Source organism: Staurois parvus, unplaced genomic scaffold, assembly GCF_062004578.1.
Source record: "Staurois parvus isolate SC_StPar_1 unplaced genomic scaffold, SC_StPar_1.0 ptg000056l, whole genome shotgun sequence".
Classification (NCBI taxonomy): domain Eukaryota; kingdom Metazoa; phylum Chordata; class Amphibia; order Anura; family Ranidae; genus Staurois; species Staurois parvus.
In genome coordinates, this window is record NW_028317852.1 from 1989142 (window position 1) to 2007149 (window position 18008).

General features: G+C 39.1%; 1 protein-coding gene across 1 annotated transcript in view; it reads left to right on the forward strand.

Annotated features, from left to right (window-relative positions):
* The first annotated feature begins 225 nt into the window (after positions 1-225).
* Positions 226-18008, forward strand: part of MYOG (myogenin) — a 30231-nt gene continuing 12448 nt past the window's right edge. Inside the window, exon 1 of the mRNA XM_089668202.1 lies at positions 226-802. Coding sequence (XP_089524328.1) covers positions 296-802 — 507 coding nt within the window. The 5' untranslated portion in view covers positions 226-295. The remainder of the gene's footprint in view (positions 803-18008) is intronic.

Sequence of the window (18008 nt, forward strand, 5' to 3'; positions counted from 1 at the left end):
TATCCATCCATCTATTGGTCAGTGGTATTTAAAATTTAAAAGGGAATGTTTCCTTTGTACTTGTACTAGAAAAAAGAATCCTCTAGGGAGAATCCCGTCTATTCAGACGTAAAAAGTTTTGATGTCAGGCAACAGCTAAAAAGTGGATCAGGTTTCGTGAGCCTTTTTCTATATTTATCTCTGTGATTTAATGCCGGGCAGAGGGTTTAAATGGCATCAAGCAGTTGGTGTGAAGGGGAGAAGTGCAGTTGCTGTGTTGTCATTGAAGGGAAACACATCTTAACAGTTGAACACGATGGAACTCTTTGAAACCAGCCCTTACTTTTTCCCAGAGCAAAGATTTTTCGACAATGAAAATTATTTTTCCACAAGGCTCCCCACTTATGATCAGACTGGATTTCAAGATCGTGGCTCCATGGGTATTTGCACTGATGGTGTTATACTGCAAGGGACAGGCATTGAAGAAAAGCTATCTCCCCATGCCAGCGTAGGCCAACAGGACCACTGCCCTGGTCAATGCCTGCCATGGGCCTGCAAAATGTGCAAACGGAAGACAGTGTCTTTGGACAGAAGACGAGCAGCTACACTGAGGGAAAAACGCAGGTTGAAGAAAGTGAATGAAGCTTTTGAAGCCTTAAAAAGAAGCACTTTGTTAAACCCTAACCAGAGACTTCCTAAAGTTGAGATCTTGAGGAGTGCCATCCAGTACATAGAACGCCTGCAAGCTTTGCTGGCCTCCCTTAACCAGCAAGAGAGGGACCAAAGAGATTTGCTATACATAACTAATGGAGCTCAGCGTGTGGTAAGCATCACTGTTTATGGAAAATTAATGATATAGATACAATACTTTGCTTGTTCTCTATCAAGAGATACCTGTTCAGATGTTTGAATCAGTACATTATATTTAATTAATGTCAAATCATACATTGTACATGTAGTAACAGAGATACCACCATGGCATCACTCACAAAATTTTAAAGGCTGTACAATAAAGGTGTGCCAGCATGCAAAGATGATGTATAGTTTACATACAATGGCAGTATTCAGTCATAGTTTACTTTCATCATTGTAGACCAATCAGAACACTGTTAGATGATTGATGACTATTTGCTCGGTACTGCACTGAGTACATTGCTGTTTGCCTTGTCTATAAGTCATATATGCATACATTTTATATGAAAAATGTTATGTATGTATAACTAATCCCTAAAATACAGAAGTTTTCCAACTTACATTTTAGTTTGATAGATTTGAATTTTGCTAAAATAAACTATGCATATGCATGAATAGATCAGAACAATTAACACTATTCTTGAGCGTTACTACAATAATATGGAGTATTGATATGGTTTCCTATATGAATAAATGTAATCAAATCAGGACGTTTTTCCCATTATGAAAACAGTAATTAAAATAACTTATTGTCTTTAAGTTCTTTTTTTACACAGGTTTAGTACTTTTTGCAATCAGGTGGCCAGCTTTAAAATCATGCCTAACCTTTGTTGTTGGTAATTATTGTTGTGGTTATAAAGTTGAACACAAACTAAAAATTCTAAGGTTGCTATTATTTGAGCTGATATGTTCAAGCGTCACTTGTGATAATCATACCCCTTATGAATCACGAATGAGCAATAGCAAACATCAGAAGTACTTATTAGCACACACTGAGATTTTCCAACATCTTGAAAAATAGCTGCTGTATGGTTCTTTTTCTCAGTTGAAAAAAGAATAATACATTGCATGCTCAGCTACACATTAGGCAAATTGGGAAGAGGGTTTTAACAGGTCTATAATACTCACAATTGAAACAAGTACAGTAGATCTATTATCACTTGCCATTCTTGGTGAGAGTTCTGCTTATGTATGGACAACCTTACACGTTCCCATATAATCATAGTTTTTTTTTCCTAAATGAAATCCTTTGCCTACTTAACCGGAGAATGCCCTCTCAATTAATCTCTCCTTGCTGACCTTGACCAAGCCTGGATGTTAACAGCATAACAATGTAGACCACTCAGTACAAGAAACTCATTAGCTTTGTTATGTATAGGTCTGGGATCTTTAATTCTGAAAGTCATTACCCAGGAGGGACAGTAAAGCAAATAGTGATTTTTTTAACGAAGGTAATGCATAATGTTAATTATGGACAGTTGAACACCTAAAATTTATAACATGGGCAGCACAGTGGCTAAATGGTTAGCACCTGGCAGTACTAGGGTTGTTGGATCAAATCCTAACCACGGCACCACCTGCCTGCAGTTTGCATGTTCTCCATGTGCCTGCATTGGTTTCCTCTAGGTACTCCAGTTTCCTCCCACGCTCCAAAAAGACATGCTGGTAGGTTAATTGGATCCTGTCTAAATTGGCCCTAGTATTTGTATGTATGTTTGTACATTAAGGACCTCAGATTGTATACCCCTTGAGGGTTAGGGACTGATGTGAATGTACAATATATATGTAAAGTGCTGCTTAAATTGACGACACTAAATAAGTACCTATAATAATAATACCAAGCTTGATAAACACACTTTTTCCATTAACTTAACACAGCTATACAGAATTCCTAAGATATTAATTGTCTAGGTTTTTTTTTACTCAAAAGGTATTTACCACTACAATAAGGTGGAGAAATGCTATAAACATAGACAGCAAACATAGTACAATAACACCGGTACTGTATGTTATGGGGAATTCTATTTTAAACAGAAGAAGCAGAAAGAAAGGTTTTGAGAGGTATTTAGATGTATAAGTACACAATTTGTGTGCTTTGTGAAGATCATTAATAAAAAAATATATGGTGGTTCATACATTAAAAATTTGAAGCAAGCAAAACAAGTTAGTAACAAAATAAAATATATTTTTAGCATACATAGTCAAACTAAATTGTTGTATTTAGGTTGGATTAAAAATGGATTATATGGATTAAAGCTATTCTTCAATGTTACTTACAATATTCAGTGAACTATGCTGGTTGTATCTAAAATGTGTCTGAAATGTTTACTATATAATTATAATTCTTTCATTAATAATAAAGATGTGGTTTAATAGGATTTTAAGATTTTGCTGAATTGTTTAAAGGCTGGGAAGACAACACATGTTGTGGATCCTGTCATTGGTGACAAGCGTGTCAAACGCATTGCTGTCATTAGGCTGGTTTCTTGCCTTTTACATTTGTGCAGCACTTGAACTCCTTAGTATGTCAATGCTAGTAGGGCTTATCTGTGACCTCATCGCCTGGACTAGCAAAGGTTATTTGGTCACTGGGTACAGAGTGAGTAGCTGGTGACAGTAAACAGCATGTAGCAGCCTTGCTGGGACTAATCCTCATGGGACTTTGGGCAATCAGCTTTGAATGGCTGTTATGTTCACTGCTCAGTATGTCAGTCAGTTACTTTGATAACATCCACCACGTGTAAACTAAATCCACCAATTACTTTTGCTTTGTGTTAAAACAAACCTATCTTTATTTAAACTGATCTACTGCAATAGATTATCTGTCATAAGTGATGTATCGATGGCGATCAGGTTAAAAGATAACAGAGAAATTACTTTTACTTTTTTTAAATTACACAAGCATTGCTGCGTAATCAGCATTGAAATGTAGCAGTTTTGGTATGTCTTATTTAAACTTCCAATACCTGTGCATGAAACTGTGAAAATAATTTACTGGGTCATAGCTGATCGTTGCAGCAAATTATTCAATATGGCCATTTATCAATTACTTAACTCAGCCAAAACATGTTATATTGTCTAATTAATGAACTGCTGATTTTATGAGTAAGGCAAGATTCCAGTTATATAGATTTTTAATGGGAAATCCATATATTGGACCATTTCTTATGCTACTAAATTTATTTGGTTCATTACTTAGCAGGAAGCTTTGATATTGGGGGCAGAGGGATTGGGTGTTATGAATTTCATTGTTGTCCTCTTGATGCATTCACCTAAAGCTGAACGGTATTTTGGCTGGTATACGTATACTGGAGCACACATGCTTATGCACACATGCTACACATCCTTAACCACAATCTGTCTGTATGCCTGGTGTGTGGTTGGAATTTTTAGAGGAATAAATTCCAAGAACCAAAAAAAGTAAAATAAATGCATAAACTTGGTCCAGAATAGCCTGCTGACATACAATTGTTTACGTGTCCTACTGTTCAGATAAGGAAGATCATCTTATGTCTGGTGGTAACTTAACATTAACCCAGACTGTTACAGATTCAGATACAAACTTCTAGCTGGCTTATTAGTGAAATGTTGGCTATGCAAGCATTCTTTTCCAGATGATAGATTATTTTTGATGGAAACCTGTATTTAAGAATTGAAGGCTGCCATTGCTGACATCATATGCAGAAAATGAAAAGTCTGTTATCTTGATCCAGGGTATTTAATACTTTCTAAATCACTGACCTGGAAAAAATATGCAGATGAGGGGTTCTTACTCTGCCTTCTGACTTTCCTGAACTTCATCTAATGTTTTTGAGTAAAAAAGCCAGATACGTACTTTATAGAGCTGCAGCATTGGTGTGTCTATATTGTATGCATGATTTGGAGGCCTTTGAGCAATAATTTGTTCTTTTCTGGTCCACAGCAGATCTTTAGGACCACAACCTTAGGGCAGCTGGATAAATAACGCCTAAAATGTCATTGCCTTTTCACAGTTTTTCCCTTGTGAGTGCAGAGATAATTGATACTATGGAATGCAATTGCCGAAGTCACAGTTCTGTGCATTTGGGGTCTTTTTAGTGTCTAAAAAAATAGCCAGAAACTATTTCCTATGAATTGCTATAAAAAAAATCTGTCTTTCTTGGGATGTAGACAACCTTTATATTTTGCTAATCTTTAATAAATATTTAACTTCAGATTATTCATTTTAGATGAGCTGTCTGAACAGCACAGAATTAATTGTTTTGGAAAGCAAGAAAATCTAGATGCCTACTAATCTTTTAAGTAACTTTTAAGTCATATTGGAGTGGTGAGCATTTAGAGCTACATTAATGTACACAGATCATGTAGATGGCACAAAATACTGTAGATGAAGCTGACAATTCATTTTGTTCTCTCGACCCACCTCCATGTTGTAGTCATACCTCAAAATATTACTACTAATGATAACAAGTGATCCTTCTACACAGATCAATCTATCTATCTATCTATCTATCTATCTATCTATCTATCTATCTATCTATCTATCATTATAAATATTATACAGGATTAATATAGCACCAACAGTTTGCTCAGCGCTTTACGATATAAAGGGAGACAATACAGTAATGATACAGTTTAATACAAGAGGGTTAGGAGGGCCCTGGTCTTTGGAGCTTACAATCTAAAAGGGAGGGGCTGGTGGCACAAAAGGTAATAACTGTGGGGGATGAACTGATAGGAGGAATAGAAGATTCCATTATTAGCTGAAGGCGGGATAGGCTTCCCTGAAGAGATAGGTTTTCAGAGATCGCCTAAAAGTGGAGGGAATAGTATGAGCTCTGTTTTGGAAAGATTTAGCTTGAGGAAGTGGAGTGACATCCATGCTGATATGTCACTTAGTAGGTTAGTAATGCAAGAGGAGACTGAAGGGGAAAGGTGAGAAGTAGAAAGACAGATTTGTATGTAATCAGCATAGAGATGGTACTTAAAGCCATGGGAGTTTATCAAGTGACCAAGAGAGAAGGTGTAGATGGAGAAGAGCAGGGGTCCAAGGACAGAACCTTGAGGGACCCCTACAGAAAGAGGAAGTGGAGAGCAGGAGACAGAGTTATAGTTAACGTTGAATGAGCGCTGCGTTAAGTAGGAGGAGAAGCAGGAGAGAGCAGAGTCTTGGAGGCCAAGAGAATGGAGTTTTTTGAGGAGGAGGGGATGATCAACAGTATCAAAAGCCACAGAGAGGTCAAGTAGTAAGAGTATGGAGTAGTGGCCACTGGTTTTAGCAGTTGAGTAAATCATTAATGAGTTTTAGTAGGGCAGTTTCAGTGGAGTGTAGTGAGTGAAAGCCAGGCTTAAAGGGTCAAGAAGGTTGTTGCCAGTGAGGTAGGAGCTCAGACGATTGTAGACTAAACTTTCTAAGAGTTTAGAGGTAAACGGGAGCAGGGAGATGGGTCTTAAGTTGTTCAGGTTGGTGGGATCCATCAAGGGTTTTTAAGTACAGGAGTGATCTGTGCATGCTTTAGAGGGGTGGGGAAGGCACCATTAGAGAGTGAGAGATTGAAGATGTGAGTGCGGGAGCATAGGACAGAAGAAGAGGGTGAGCATAGTAGTTGAGAGAGGACAAGATACAGGGGGCACGTGGTGAGACGGGCTTCTTCTAGTGACATCTTCAGTAGTAGCAAGGTCAAAAAAGGAAAGTGTTGAGGGAGGTTTAGTATAAGGTATGCTAAGTAGGATAGAGATCTGTGTAGCAGAGATGCCCCTACGAATTGCAGCAATCTTGTTTTTGAAATGATTTGCAATCTTGTAAGCAGTGAGTGAGTTCCTGGGTGGAGGTGGAGAAAGTAGAGAGTTGAAAGTAGAGAGTTAAAAGTAGAGAAGAGATGACGAGGACTGGATGACAGGGTATTAATAAAAGTGACAAAGTAGGCTTGTTTGGCAGCATGGAGGGAAGAATTGTATTTTAAGAAAGCAGATTTATATATGGTGAATTCTTGCTGAGATTTGGTTTTACGCCACAATCGCTCCAGTGCACGACTATGTCGCTTAGGATTTCTGGTGTCATCAGTCTGCCACAGTTGTAATGGTTGGGGCCTGATACTTTGTTAGAGGAGCAAGTGAGTATAGTGTGTATGAAAGCAAACTGTTGTAGATAGCAGTGGCCAGGTCAGGGCAGGACAGGGGGGGTAGAGATTATGTCATAGAGGCGGTCAGTTGCAGAGTAGAAAACAGAAGGGTTTAAGTTGTGAGGGTTTCTGCGGGTAATTGCTGCTAAGAAGGATAGGTGTTTGAAGATAAGGACACTGTAAAGGTGATGAGATTGTGATCTGAGAGAGGAAAGGGGGTTGTGAGGTTGTAGGGAGTGCAAAGATGGGAGAAAACAAGGTCTAATGTATTCCCATCAGAGTGAGTGGAGGACTGTATCCATTGTGTTAAAGCAAAAGATGAGGTTAGGTTGAAGAGTTGGAATGTAGCCGGGTTGTTCACATTAATGGGGATGTTAAAATCTCCAAGAATGATAGTGGTTATTTCAGAGGAGAGAAAGTAGGGTAGCCAAGCAGAGAAGCTGATAGATCTATCTATCTATCTATCTATCTATCTATCTATCTATCTATCTATCTACATTTTAAATACATTAGTAACACAAGGGACATCCACATAGACCTGAGAAACAGGAAGAGGCAAGAACATTAAGGCTGAATTCACACACAGAAAACTATTTGTTGTGTCCCATTCACACTGCAACACACCCCTAAGCCCTGGCAATAAAATGCAGACACTGTATAGTATCGTATGTCACTGTATCACGCTGCTTTACAGTGTCACAAATGAAGTGCACTTTTGTACACTTCAAATAAAGTTGAGTGTGGAAAAAAAGGGTGCTGTGTGATGCACTCAACTACCCCTACTGCAGCCAGAGCAGAATTGCTGTGGGTTTACCTCTCTGGCATCTGTCTGATGTGAATAGAGCCTAACCTATGATCAGAAAATATATTTTATAGTATATCGAGGGCCAAACTTTTTTTTTTTTTATAGAGTAGAGATTGTAAAAACTGCTATCAGATTGGGAGATTTCCCTTTTACCTCCTGTAGACATAGTAGGATTTTAGAAGAAATTGTAAGTGAAATGCCCTTTTGGTTATCATTGAAACAAGAGTTTGCATTGGAAGAATTTTCCTCTGTTTTCAAGTGATATTTCAAAATTTGGTATTTTTCCTTTCTTCTAATTCATTTGACAGTCTTCAGGACAGTTAGTTATTTAGCTACATATTTCTCCTAATGAGGACATAGACAACGAAAAAAAAAGCATGATGAATATTGGTGTGAGGCACTGGATATTAGACTGATTCATGGAGCATAATGCTATGGCTGAGGTAACTCACTTACACCAGGGGACCATGAGGAACACCTATGGAATTCATAAATGGTGTTGTAGACACCCTTTAAAAAACCATCAGGCCTCAACACCAAAATTGTTAGTAATTGTGCCTGGTTCACATACCTGTCAGAAACAGGCACATGAATCCGTTAGAGGTCACCACTGAGGTTGGAGAGTTCATACCTGACACCACTGACTCATTGCACTCTCTCCCCAAAAGCTTGTGGCAGTTCACAGATCCATCACCAATAGCAGCCTATAGCGGCTTTTGAATCCAGCCACTGCCAACCACTGTTAATCAAAAGCAAGGCAGACCTGATGGGAAACAAGTCTCTCAGTTCCCTATCTGGCTTCACCCAGCCAAGAGTTGCTTTGGCCATGAGAACTAATTCCCCATTAGGTCTGTCTATCCTGTAATGTCCCAAATATGAGCATTTATATATCTGCATAATGACATCACCAATAACTCGTGGAGATTGAGCCCTGTGTGGGAAGCTGTCACATTCATGGCAGGCTCCCAGCACAGTCATGCCGCACTCTGAGCAATGGTCTAGCTCTGTATGCCAACTCAGAGCTGGCCTTAATTACTGCCAGTTTCCCTAATCTGTGAATTGGTAGTAATTCTGTCACTGCCACAGCAACAGCTTCTTAAAGTGTCAGGTAGTAACAACTACCTGATTTTGTTGCACACGTCCTTGCCAAAACATGTGCTGCTTGCATGAATTAGGTGTAGGTAGTTTTAAAGGGCACTACTGCTAGAAAAGTGACAAAACTGCTTTATTGAAATGCCCAGTATATGTTTAGAAGCATAAAGTGAGCATCACATGAGTTATTATATGGTCCAGAATTCCCTAGTCAAGATGACATAAGATGTTACAGGCTATGCATTTCAGAGCCATCCTTAATTATTTCTAATTATTAATAAATGTATAGCTTTTTATTTATTAATTTATATACCTTGATTTCATATTTGTGATTCTGGAGTGGGGGGGGGGGGCATTTGTAACCCCTGAAGGTTCTTTGGTTACAACATTTTGTGCTATCACCATTAAGAACTAATACATTTAGAATTTTGGACTCTATGATAATTGGATAATTGGTGTGATGCTCATGTAGTACTACCCTTGTAAGGGCTGCTGGATTTGATTGGGTCTCCCTATGCTCTGCACAGCCAGGCAACACACATTTTCCACACTTGTACCTTCAAAGTCAGTAAACAGTCCATGGACTTTTTTTTTTTTATTTATTAAGGGATCAAACTTGGATAGGGTAAAGGGGTTATGGGTGCCCAATTTGATTGAAGAAATAGCAGAATTAGGACTTTTCCTGCTCCAGCATACTTAGTAAAAAACAACAGACATTTGACTGCTTTCCAGCTGCAACCTTTACACTCCTCAGTAAAGTAAACCCCTTTTAGAAGCTTGGTGTCCTTGAGGGGATTTCTAGTAATGTGACAATGTATAGGAGCTCTTGGTCCCCTTGGTGCACAGAATACCAGCCCACCTGGCTACAATATCTGATCCCAGGACAGGGGATTGGATAAGCTATGAACTGTCCCCTGAAGACTTGCCAAAACTTGCATCCAGCTGATCTCTCCCTTTTAGGCCCTGGGGTTGTAGATACACTCACACTGTCCTTGTCCTGCAGCTGTGAATAGAACTGCATTCAGGCCTTCTAGCTGGGCTGGTTCTTCTCTGAGCTTTGCAGGATGTCTTTCCCTAGTGGATGGCAGGGCAGTGGAGCTCCCTCTTTCAGCTTCTCCTCAGCTTTCAGCCTCCAGCCTGGAAGCAGAACCCCCCTCCTCTTGGGCTGTCTTCCAGGCAACACAGCAAAACCTCTCAGCAATCCATCTTCCACTCAACTCCCCTGCTAGCATGGCTCTCACTTATTATGTATTTATTTATATCTACTGCACTACCAGGGCCTCTTAGCCTGGGACTGGACAGACTCCCATAAATATGCAGATTGTGGTCTCCATCCTTCTGCCTACTGGCTTCTGGAAGCTTCCATGGTCATCCAGAACCAGGTGGAGGTCCTAACCTGCTGAGTAATCCAGCCTGACCTCACACTGAACCCACAGTAATTCAGGCTCACTCACTACCATGAGCCAAAAATAAAGTTACCTTACACTATCCACACCTAGTGGGCGCTACACTCACTTTGTGTTAACTGTTTAGCAAAAAAAAAAACTGACAGGGTTTTTATCCCTTCAGCACTCTATCCAAAACAAAAAAAAAGTTTTGTCTCTAGACATTTTAAAGGGAGAAAGTTAGTATTCTGAATAGCTGCTGTGGGTTATAATACTCTGTACATTCTCACTTCTCTTCACACTGTCTTTTTTTTCACTTTTTTCCTTTAGTTAAGAAAAATAACCCTTTTCATACAAAGTCTAAATTCTGATGAGTGACAGCAACAGGCTGTGCATGTGTGTCACTAGTTGAGTCACCCTACGTCATGTATGCATTAAATGAGTTAGCTAAGTTCCATATATATTGGAATATCATTTTGCCTATTATCACACTTCCATTCACTCAGCATGCTTGGATAAACGTTACGTAGATCCAAGTGCGCAGGCACTTCTGTTTTTCATTAGGCTTGCAGTAATTCCTGTATATTTGTTCAATTTCACAGTATTATTTAAGGCAATGAGCTATAATGCTGGAAGTGCCTAAAACTATTAACATGTCATTTCAATTGAAATTAAAGACAAACACATGGCTTTAGACTGCATAATAATTTATGGCTTTAAGCGGTTCCATCTTGTTTGTTAAACGTATTAATTTCATTCGATCAGATGAAAGATGGCTGGAGTTATGTTATGTTCTCCCGTTCTAGTTTCCATTGCGTAGGAAGGATCATACGTAGTCATGTCATGTACTACAGGCTGTACAGACTTGTAAATGTAATTTGTACATCTTTGTATAGCTCTCCTAGCTGCAAAAATCATGTAATAATATCATGCACTATTTAACAGTAACAGCCCAGTAAAGTGAAAGCATATCAGTACATAATAATATTTTTCACAGCACTGGAAGTTAAATACGTACTGAGAGAAATACATAAGGTGCCATTGATCTTACCTCTTTCTGGCTGCCTGGATGTTATGCTGACAAAAAGGCTTTTATAAGTTCCGAGTCACTGATCCAGAACATGAAAAAGATATTGAATGGGTCATGTATACTACGTGTTTGCCAGTATTTTACTTAAGTAATGAAATTATGCCAAAAACATTCTGTTATAAAGAAATATAAAATCCACATTCTAAGATGTTTTTCTGTGCCACGAGGACAAGGCTGAAACAGACAGCATGACTAGATTGGTCACCTTACATTTCTCTTTGCTGCTAAATGCTAAGTTCATATTTGATGAACCAGACCCATCCTATCACTCATTTGTCTTTCATTTAAAATTTCTAATGGAATGTGGTCAGACTGTCCTGTGCACATGTTGGAAGAGTCCATAAGACATCTGCCTCTGGTGCTCTCTGACATCAGCCTAAGTCCTGCCCACCACTGTTGCCCTCTGCTTCAGCCCACTGCTCTTGCCCACTGCTATTGCCAATTCCAAGCAATAAAGCTTGGTCCCTAGCCTACATCACGCTTCTGAGTGGACACTGATGGGGCTATCAACCACGGCCCAAGACAGATATAAATGTGGCCCAACACAAAATCGCACACTTACTTTAATTTTTTTTTCTCTTTAATGCGTTTACACTTAGTGAACTCATGTGACTTAAGAATAATTTGACAGTGTCTCTTTACTATTTACTTTTATAAGTTTTATCTTCCCAAAGAAGAATATCCCACTCTTTACAATCACAATTTATTCATATCATCAGTTTTCGGCAGCACCTATATTTGTGAGCAACTATTTTCAAGGATGAAGCACATGAAAGGCAAAATTAGCACCAACATATCTGATGAGCACCTTGAGAACTCATTAGAAATTGATGCTACACTTAACTAACCAGAAATAGATGCATTAGTTTACCAAAAACAGTGTCAAATATTGTGCTAGTTTTATGTTGCCCTCTTTTACTTTTATAATAAATAAACATTACAAAAAAAAATTAAATGTTATTACTCAGATAGATACTGTGACAGGACGAGACGATGTCACTGTGAGAGGATCGGAAAATGTGGTACAGGATTCTCATTTAGGGTGAATGCAATGTTCCAGACTAAGGTTTCTGGGCAGAGAAAGCTGCGTATTTGGCTTTCTCTGGATTTTGTAGGGCTGGATAGAAACATTCATTCCTGTGTCCAGGTTTTGCTAGACACCTGCTATCTGACTGAGTATACAGCTGTGAGGTGTCGTTATATATTCAGGTCTGAGAATAGCTCAGGGCTCCCATTTGGAGATCGCTCCCAGTGGGGGAGATAGAAGGTCTCATTGAAGAATCAGAGGACTCAGCCAGCAGCCAAGAGACAGATTTCTCAGTTCCAGGAGTCAGAGCAGCTCCTATTTGGGCGTCAGGAGAACCCCAATCCATAGGCCCCTGGTGGGCCTTACAGCCTGGTGCTGTGTCTAAAGACTAGAGAGCCAAGTATCCAGGAGGGGCACTGCAATTGAAGCTGAGTGAGCTTGTGAGCCAGGTGGCTCAACATTTTCCAGGGAGGATTTCTGTTAAAGTTGGAAGATACACTGCATGGGAAATCATTTGTTTGTGGACTTTTGCTCTCTTTTAAATAAAAGTGTGTTACCAAGCCCTTAAAAAATAGTTCTTGTCTGCCGTGGGCTTACTCAAATAACCCATCTACAACGAGCGTTAAATACCCCATGTCACAGTACATTATTTATATAAGTGATTGTCAACTTGTGATCTGCCTGACTTTTTCTGTTCATTAGCTGTCCTTATTGTTAGTGTATTTTATGTGGCCCAAGACAATCCCTCTTCTTCCAATGTGACCCAGGAAAGTCAAAAGGTTGGACACCCCTGTGTTAGTATGTTCAACAAGCAGACTGAAAGCAATGTGCAATGAAATACAACTTGATGAGCTCACAGGGCCATTCCTACTATCCTCTTTTGGGGCTGTCTGTTCAAAGGATTATGAGAGGCAGATACAAAGATATATTCAAGTAATTATACTGGTTTTACGTAAAAATAAAGCTGAGGACTGAGTATTAAATAGATTAAATTGTGTACTATCTTATATCTGTCTTGAGTTTATCCTAAACTCTCATTCTTATGATTTTGCATAACAATGAATGACCTACTGGCTAGTTATAAAAGAATATAGCTGAAGAAATGTAAAGAATACATTATAACTCATAATAATGTACAGAATAGATAATTTCAGCTTTCCCTAACAGAGATATTGGTAAATTATATGAATTGGCACACACAAACAGGCTGACTACAGGGAGAAAAATCAATAGGAAAACTGATATACAAATATCAGGAAAGCTTAGTTAAACTCACTACATTTGTACGCAAGGTGGGATGACACATAAGTTATATAAGTGTTTCTTATATTCTACGTATCCCATCATGCATCACTTCTATAATGAGTGGTAGGCATCACCTAAGAGGATTTATTTTAAATTGAAACAGAGAAACAGGAAAATGTACAAAAATCCTTCTTGCCTTTGGCTAAACACATGTATCAAATCTGGTGCTCAAAATAATATTCATATCACTGTGTTTTGAAATCAATGGGCCTGTTTTCAGACAAACCTGAGGCTGTAACTGAGCTGACTCCCAAGTTAGTACACATTGCATTCATATGCACAGCTAGTACTTGGAAACCTAACAATTATAATTGTATTCAGTGAAAAAGTTTATTAATATGAGTGTAGAATTAACAAACGGTCTGTAATGACAAGAGCAATAAAGGAGGTACCATTAGTGAAAACTGTCTTAATGTCCATTCTTACATTCAAAAGAGAAGTGCTGCATTTATATTAGTTATGGCCCTAGTTAAACTAAAGAAGGTGATTTGAATCATCCCACCAGACTTGTGAGCCTGTACTTGTTTCACCATGCAAATGCCAGCTTGGTGCTGTTATGGTTAGCGTTGATGCCTTGCAGCCCCATGGTCCTGTTTAGATGTTATCAGGTTCCTTGCGTGAATGTTCTTGCCTGTGTTTGTGTAATTTCCCTCCAGTTCTTCTGGTGTTCTTCCAAAAACAAATTGAAATTGTTGGCCATTTGGTTTTTGCCTCAGTTGAGCCAAGATTGTTTGTATTAGAATGTTTGCGAGTGTTCGGATTGATGATAAAATATACACTATAAAATATACAGTGGTATGTTAATACAGGAAATTAAAAACTAGATAGGCTGTTGAAGGTGAATTAAACGTTTATTGACCAACAGAATGTTAATCACTACAAGTGACAACAGTGAATAATGAAGCAATATAGTTTTTCTGTATTGAAAAACAGTTCTTCAACATGTTTATGTGACAATTATTAAAGCTTGTATTCACTAAAGGTTTAATAAAGCAACCTTGAAGCTTGACAGTGTGCACCTACCTTAACTGTCCCTCCATTATCCAATGCTATAGTGGTCTGCAAATGTTGTGTAAATACTAACTTTTTGAAATACGCCATGACTTCTACTTGTTGCATGTAGAGTGGTGGGCCTCCACCAGCCAACATATCTCTTCTACCTCACTCCCAGTAACAGAATGAAATCCAGCTAGATACATTGAGCAGATCTCATGCGTCTCCTTTGTTAACTCCTTCTTTCCCATACCATGCAGCTAGGTTGAGAACCTCCATAACTCTGGTCTGCTCCCAGTTGCTATGGGAGATGGACCACAGGGGAAAGACCCTAAACAGCTGCCCCTTCACTATTGGAGGACACTTCACCTTACCCAGGTACCATACTAAGCAGTTTCCAACCTCCTTACAAGCCTCTCTACTACAGCCCTGTTGCCACAGTGGAGCTACTCTCCTGAGCACAAGTAAAATGTTACTGATGTGCTGTAGTCCCAGTGGTATGTAGCTCTAGCTTTCTAACAGGTCATACCTATCACTCCACTTTTTCACAGCAAAAACCCAAACTGCTTCTATGATCATAAGGAACAAGAGAATGAACTGTCATTCTAGCCTAGAATGATGAAGAAAAATATTTCATATACTTGCTACATACAGTTGTGTTCAAAATATTAGCAGTGTGTTGAAAAAAGTGAATACATCTCAAAATCCTTCTAATAGCTTTTATTTCCATACAAACAAATGCATTGGGAACACTACACATTCTATTCCAAATCAAAACATGAATAAAAATATATCAAATTTGTGTTATTCCTCTAAAAAAATTGAAGAAAAGTGAATATTAGACTGTTCAAAAAAATAGCAGTGTTTGTATTCTTCTTTACAAACTCAAACATTCACTATATAAACTGAAAAATGTTTGAAGATTTTGCTTTCCTTTGAATCACTTAATTAATATTTAGTTGTATAACCACTGTTTCTGAAAACTGCTGTACATCTGTGTTGCATGGAGTCAACCAACTTCTGGCACCTGTGAACAGGTATTCCAGGATGATTGGACTACATTCCACAATTCTTCTCTATTCCTTGGTTTTGCATCAGAAACGGCATTTTGATGTCACCCCACACGTTTTCTATTGGATTAAGATCCGGGGATTGGGCTGGCCACTCCATAACGTCAATCTTATTGGTCTGGAACTAAGATGTTGCACGTTTACTGGTGTGTTTGGGGTCGTTGTCTTGTTGGAACACCCATTTCAAGGGCATTTCCTCTTCAGCATAAGGCAGCATGACCTCTTCAAGTATTCTGATGTATTCAAACTAATCCATGATCCCTGGTATGCAATAAATAGGCCCAAAACCGTAGTATGAGAAACATTCCCATATCATGATGCTTGCGCAACCATGCTTCACTGTCTTCACAGTGTACTGGGGCTTGAATTCAGTGTCTGGGGTCGTCTGACAAACTGTCTCCGGCCACTAGACCCAAAAAGAACAATCTTACTTTCATCAGTCCACTTTTTTTCAATAGTGGGACTTTGCGGGGGTTTCTTGCAGATAGCTTGGCTTCACATAGGCATCTTCTAATTGTAACAGTACTCACAGGTAACTTTAGACCTTCTTTGATCTTCCTGGAGCTGATTGTTGGCTGAGTCCTTGCCATTTTGGCTATTCTTCTATACATTCGAATGGTAGTTTTTTGCTTTCTTCCACGTCTTTCAGGTTTTGGTTGCCATTTTAAAGCATTTGCAATCATTTTAGCTGAGCAGCCTATCATTTTCTGCACTTCTTTATATGTTTTCCCCTCTCCAATCAACTTTTTAATCAAGGTACGCTGTTCTTCTGAACAATGTCTGGAACGACACATTTTTCCTCAGAATTTCAGAGAGAAATGCACTGTAACCAGCATGTACAACATTTGCTGCCTTCCTTCCTTAAATAAGGGCAATAATTTCCACCTGTTTTTCAAAGAATGAATGACCTCACCAGTAGAACTCCACACTGCTATTATTTTGAACATGCCCCTTTCAATTAGTGATTCAATTACACAGAATCAGCAACATGCATGTCATGACTGTTGGGTCTGTTGGATTTCTATTACAAAATATGTTATTATAGAACCAACAGGAATAAGACATACAAGGTATTCGATGAAAATTACAGAATATGTACTAGTGGAGAGACATAGAAATATACTGTATACTTAAGTGCCATAAAAAAAAAAAAAAAAAAGGGAGAAAACAATGAGTAAACAATTAGAGACCAATGACAATATAAACTCTAAGGAAAAATTGTCACTATATCAGCATACAGAAAGTGGAGAAGATATATAATGGAGCCTCTCCAAATGTAGATAGGTATTCCACACGCAGGGCTCTCGATGGAGTCCAGCATGAGGATTTAGTATTGCGGGTGTGGCACTCAAAGCAATAATCACAATCAGTGCAAATAGTATAAAAACAGGTTAGACAAGAGAAAAGAGAGGGACGAAGAGTAAGGAGACGAGGACAAAAACTAAAAGGGCTCCAGGGCGATCGCAACAGAAAAAAAAAAGAAAAAGATACTAATACATAAATTTTATATCGACAGAAGGGACTGGTCAAATCTCGATGGTTGGGCTATATCAAGCCAGGGACGCCATATCTGCAGAAAGTTTGTGTGGGTATCCAACAGTATAGCCGTCAGTTTTTCGTTAACCATTATGAAGTTTATCCGGTTTTTGACAGCCTCGAAGCTGAGGAGGGGAGTCTTCCAAGCCCTCGCAATTGTCAGCTTGGTAGCCATAAATAGGTGTGATGCCAGCTGCCGTTCGGGATGGAGTAGGCCCACTAATGGTTTAAATAAAAGCGCGTCATACGGGTTGCGCTTAATGTCTGTGTGAAACATAGTGCGGAGAAGGGCATAAACTCTGATCCACAATCTACAAACCTTAGGGCAAGTCCACCAGATGTGAACCATAGTACCCATCTGTTGACAGCCCCGAAAACAAGTCGGAGAATATGTAGGGATAAAATGAGCTAGACGAGCAGGTGTGTAATACCATTGATAAAGAACCTTATAGGCATTTTCTAGAATGATAACATTCCTAGAACATTTAGATAATGCTTGGGTCATGGTCCACCAATCCTGTTGATCCAAAGTGCCCCCGAGTTCCGACTGCCAACGCTGATGATAGGAACAGACCGGAGGTGTTCTATAAGAAATAATGGAAGAGTAGCCCAGAGAAATTAGGCCCGGAGCATGGGGTCTATGTCTACATTGACTTTCAAAGGGGGACAACCTGTAGGGTCCCGAGTGTGTCCGTATTAGTGTATTAATAAAGTGGCAGAGTTGAAGGTAGCCAAAATGTTCCCGCAATGGGATATCATGAGAGGAGCACAGAGTTTCAAAGGTGAGTATTCGAGTGGGAGATAGCATCAAATGTACATCATGGAAGCCATTTGCTTGCCACCAGGCAAACTGTCCAGGATTATCACAACCTGGGGGGAATAATGGGTTATGTAGCAAACGTAGTAATGGTAGGTGGGCAGAGATGAGGCCA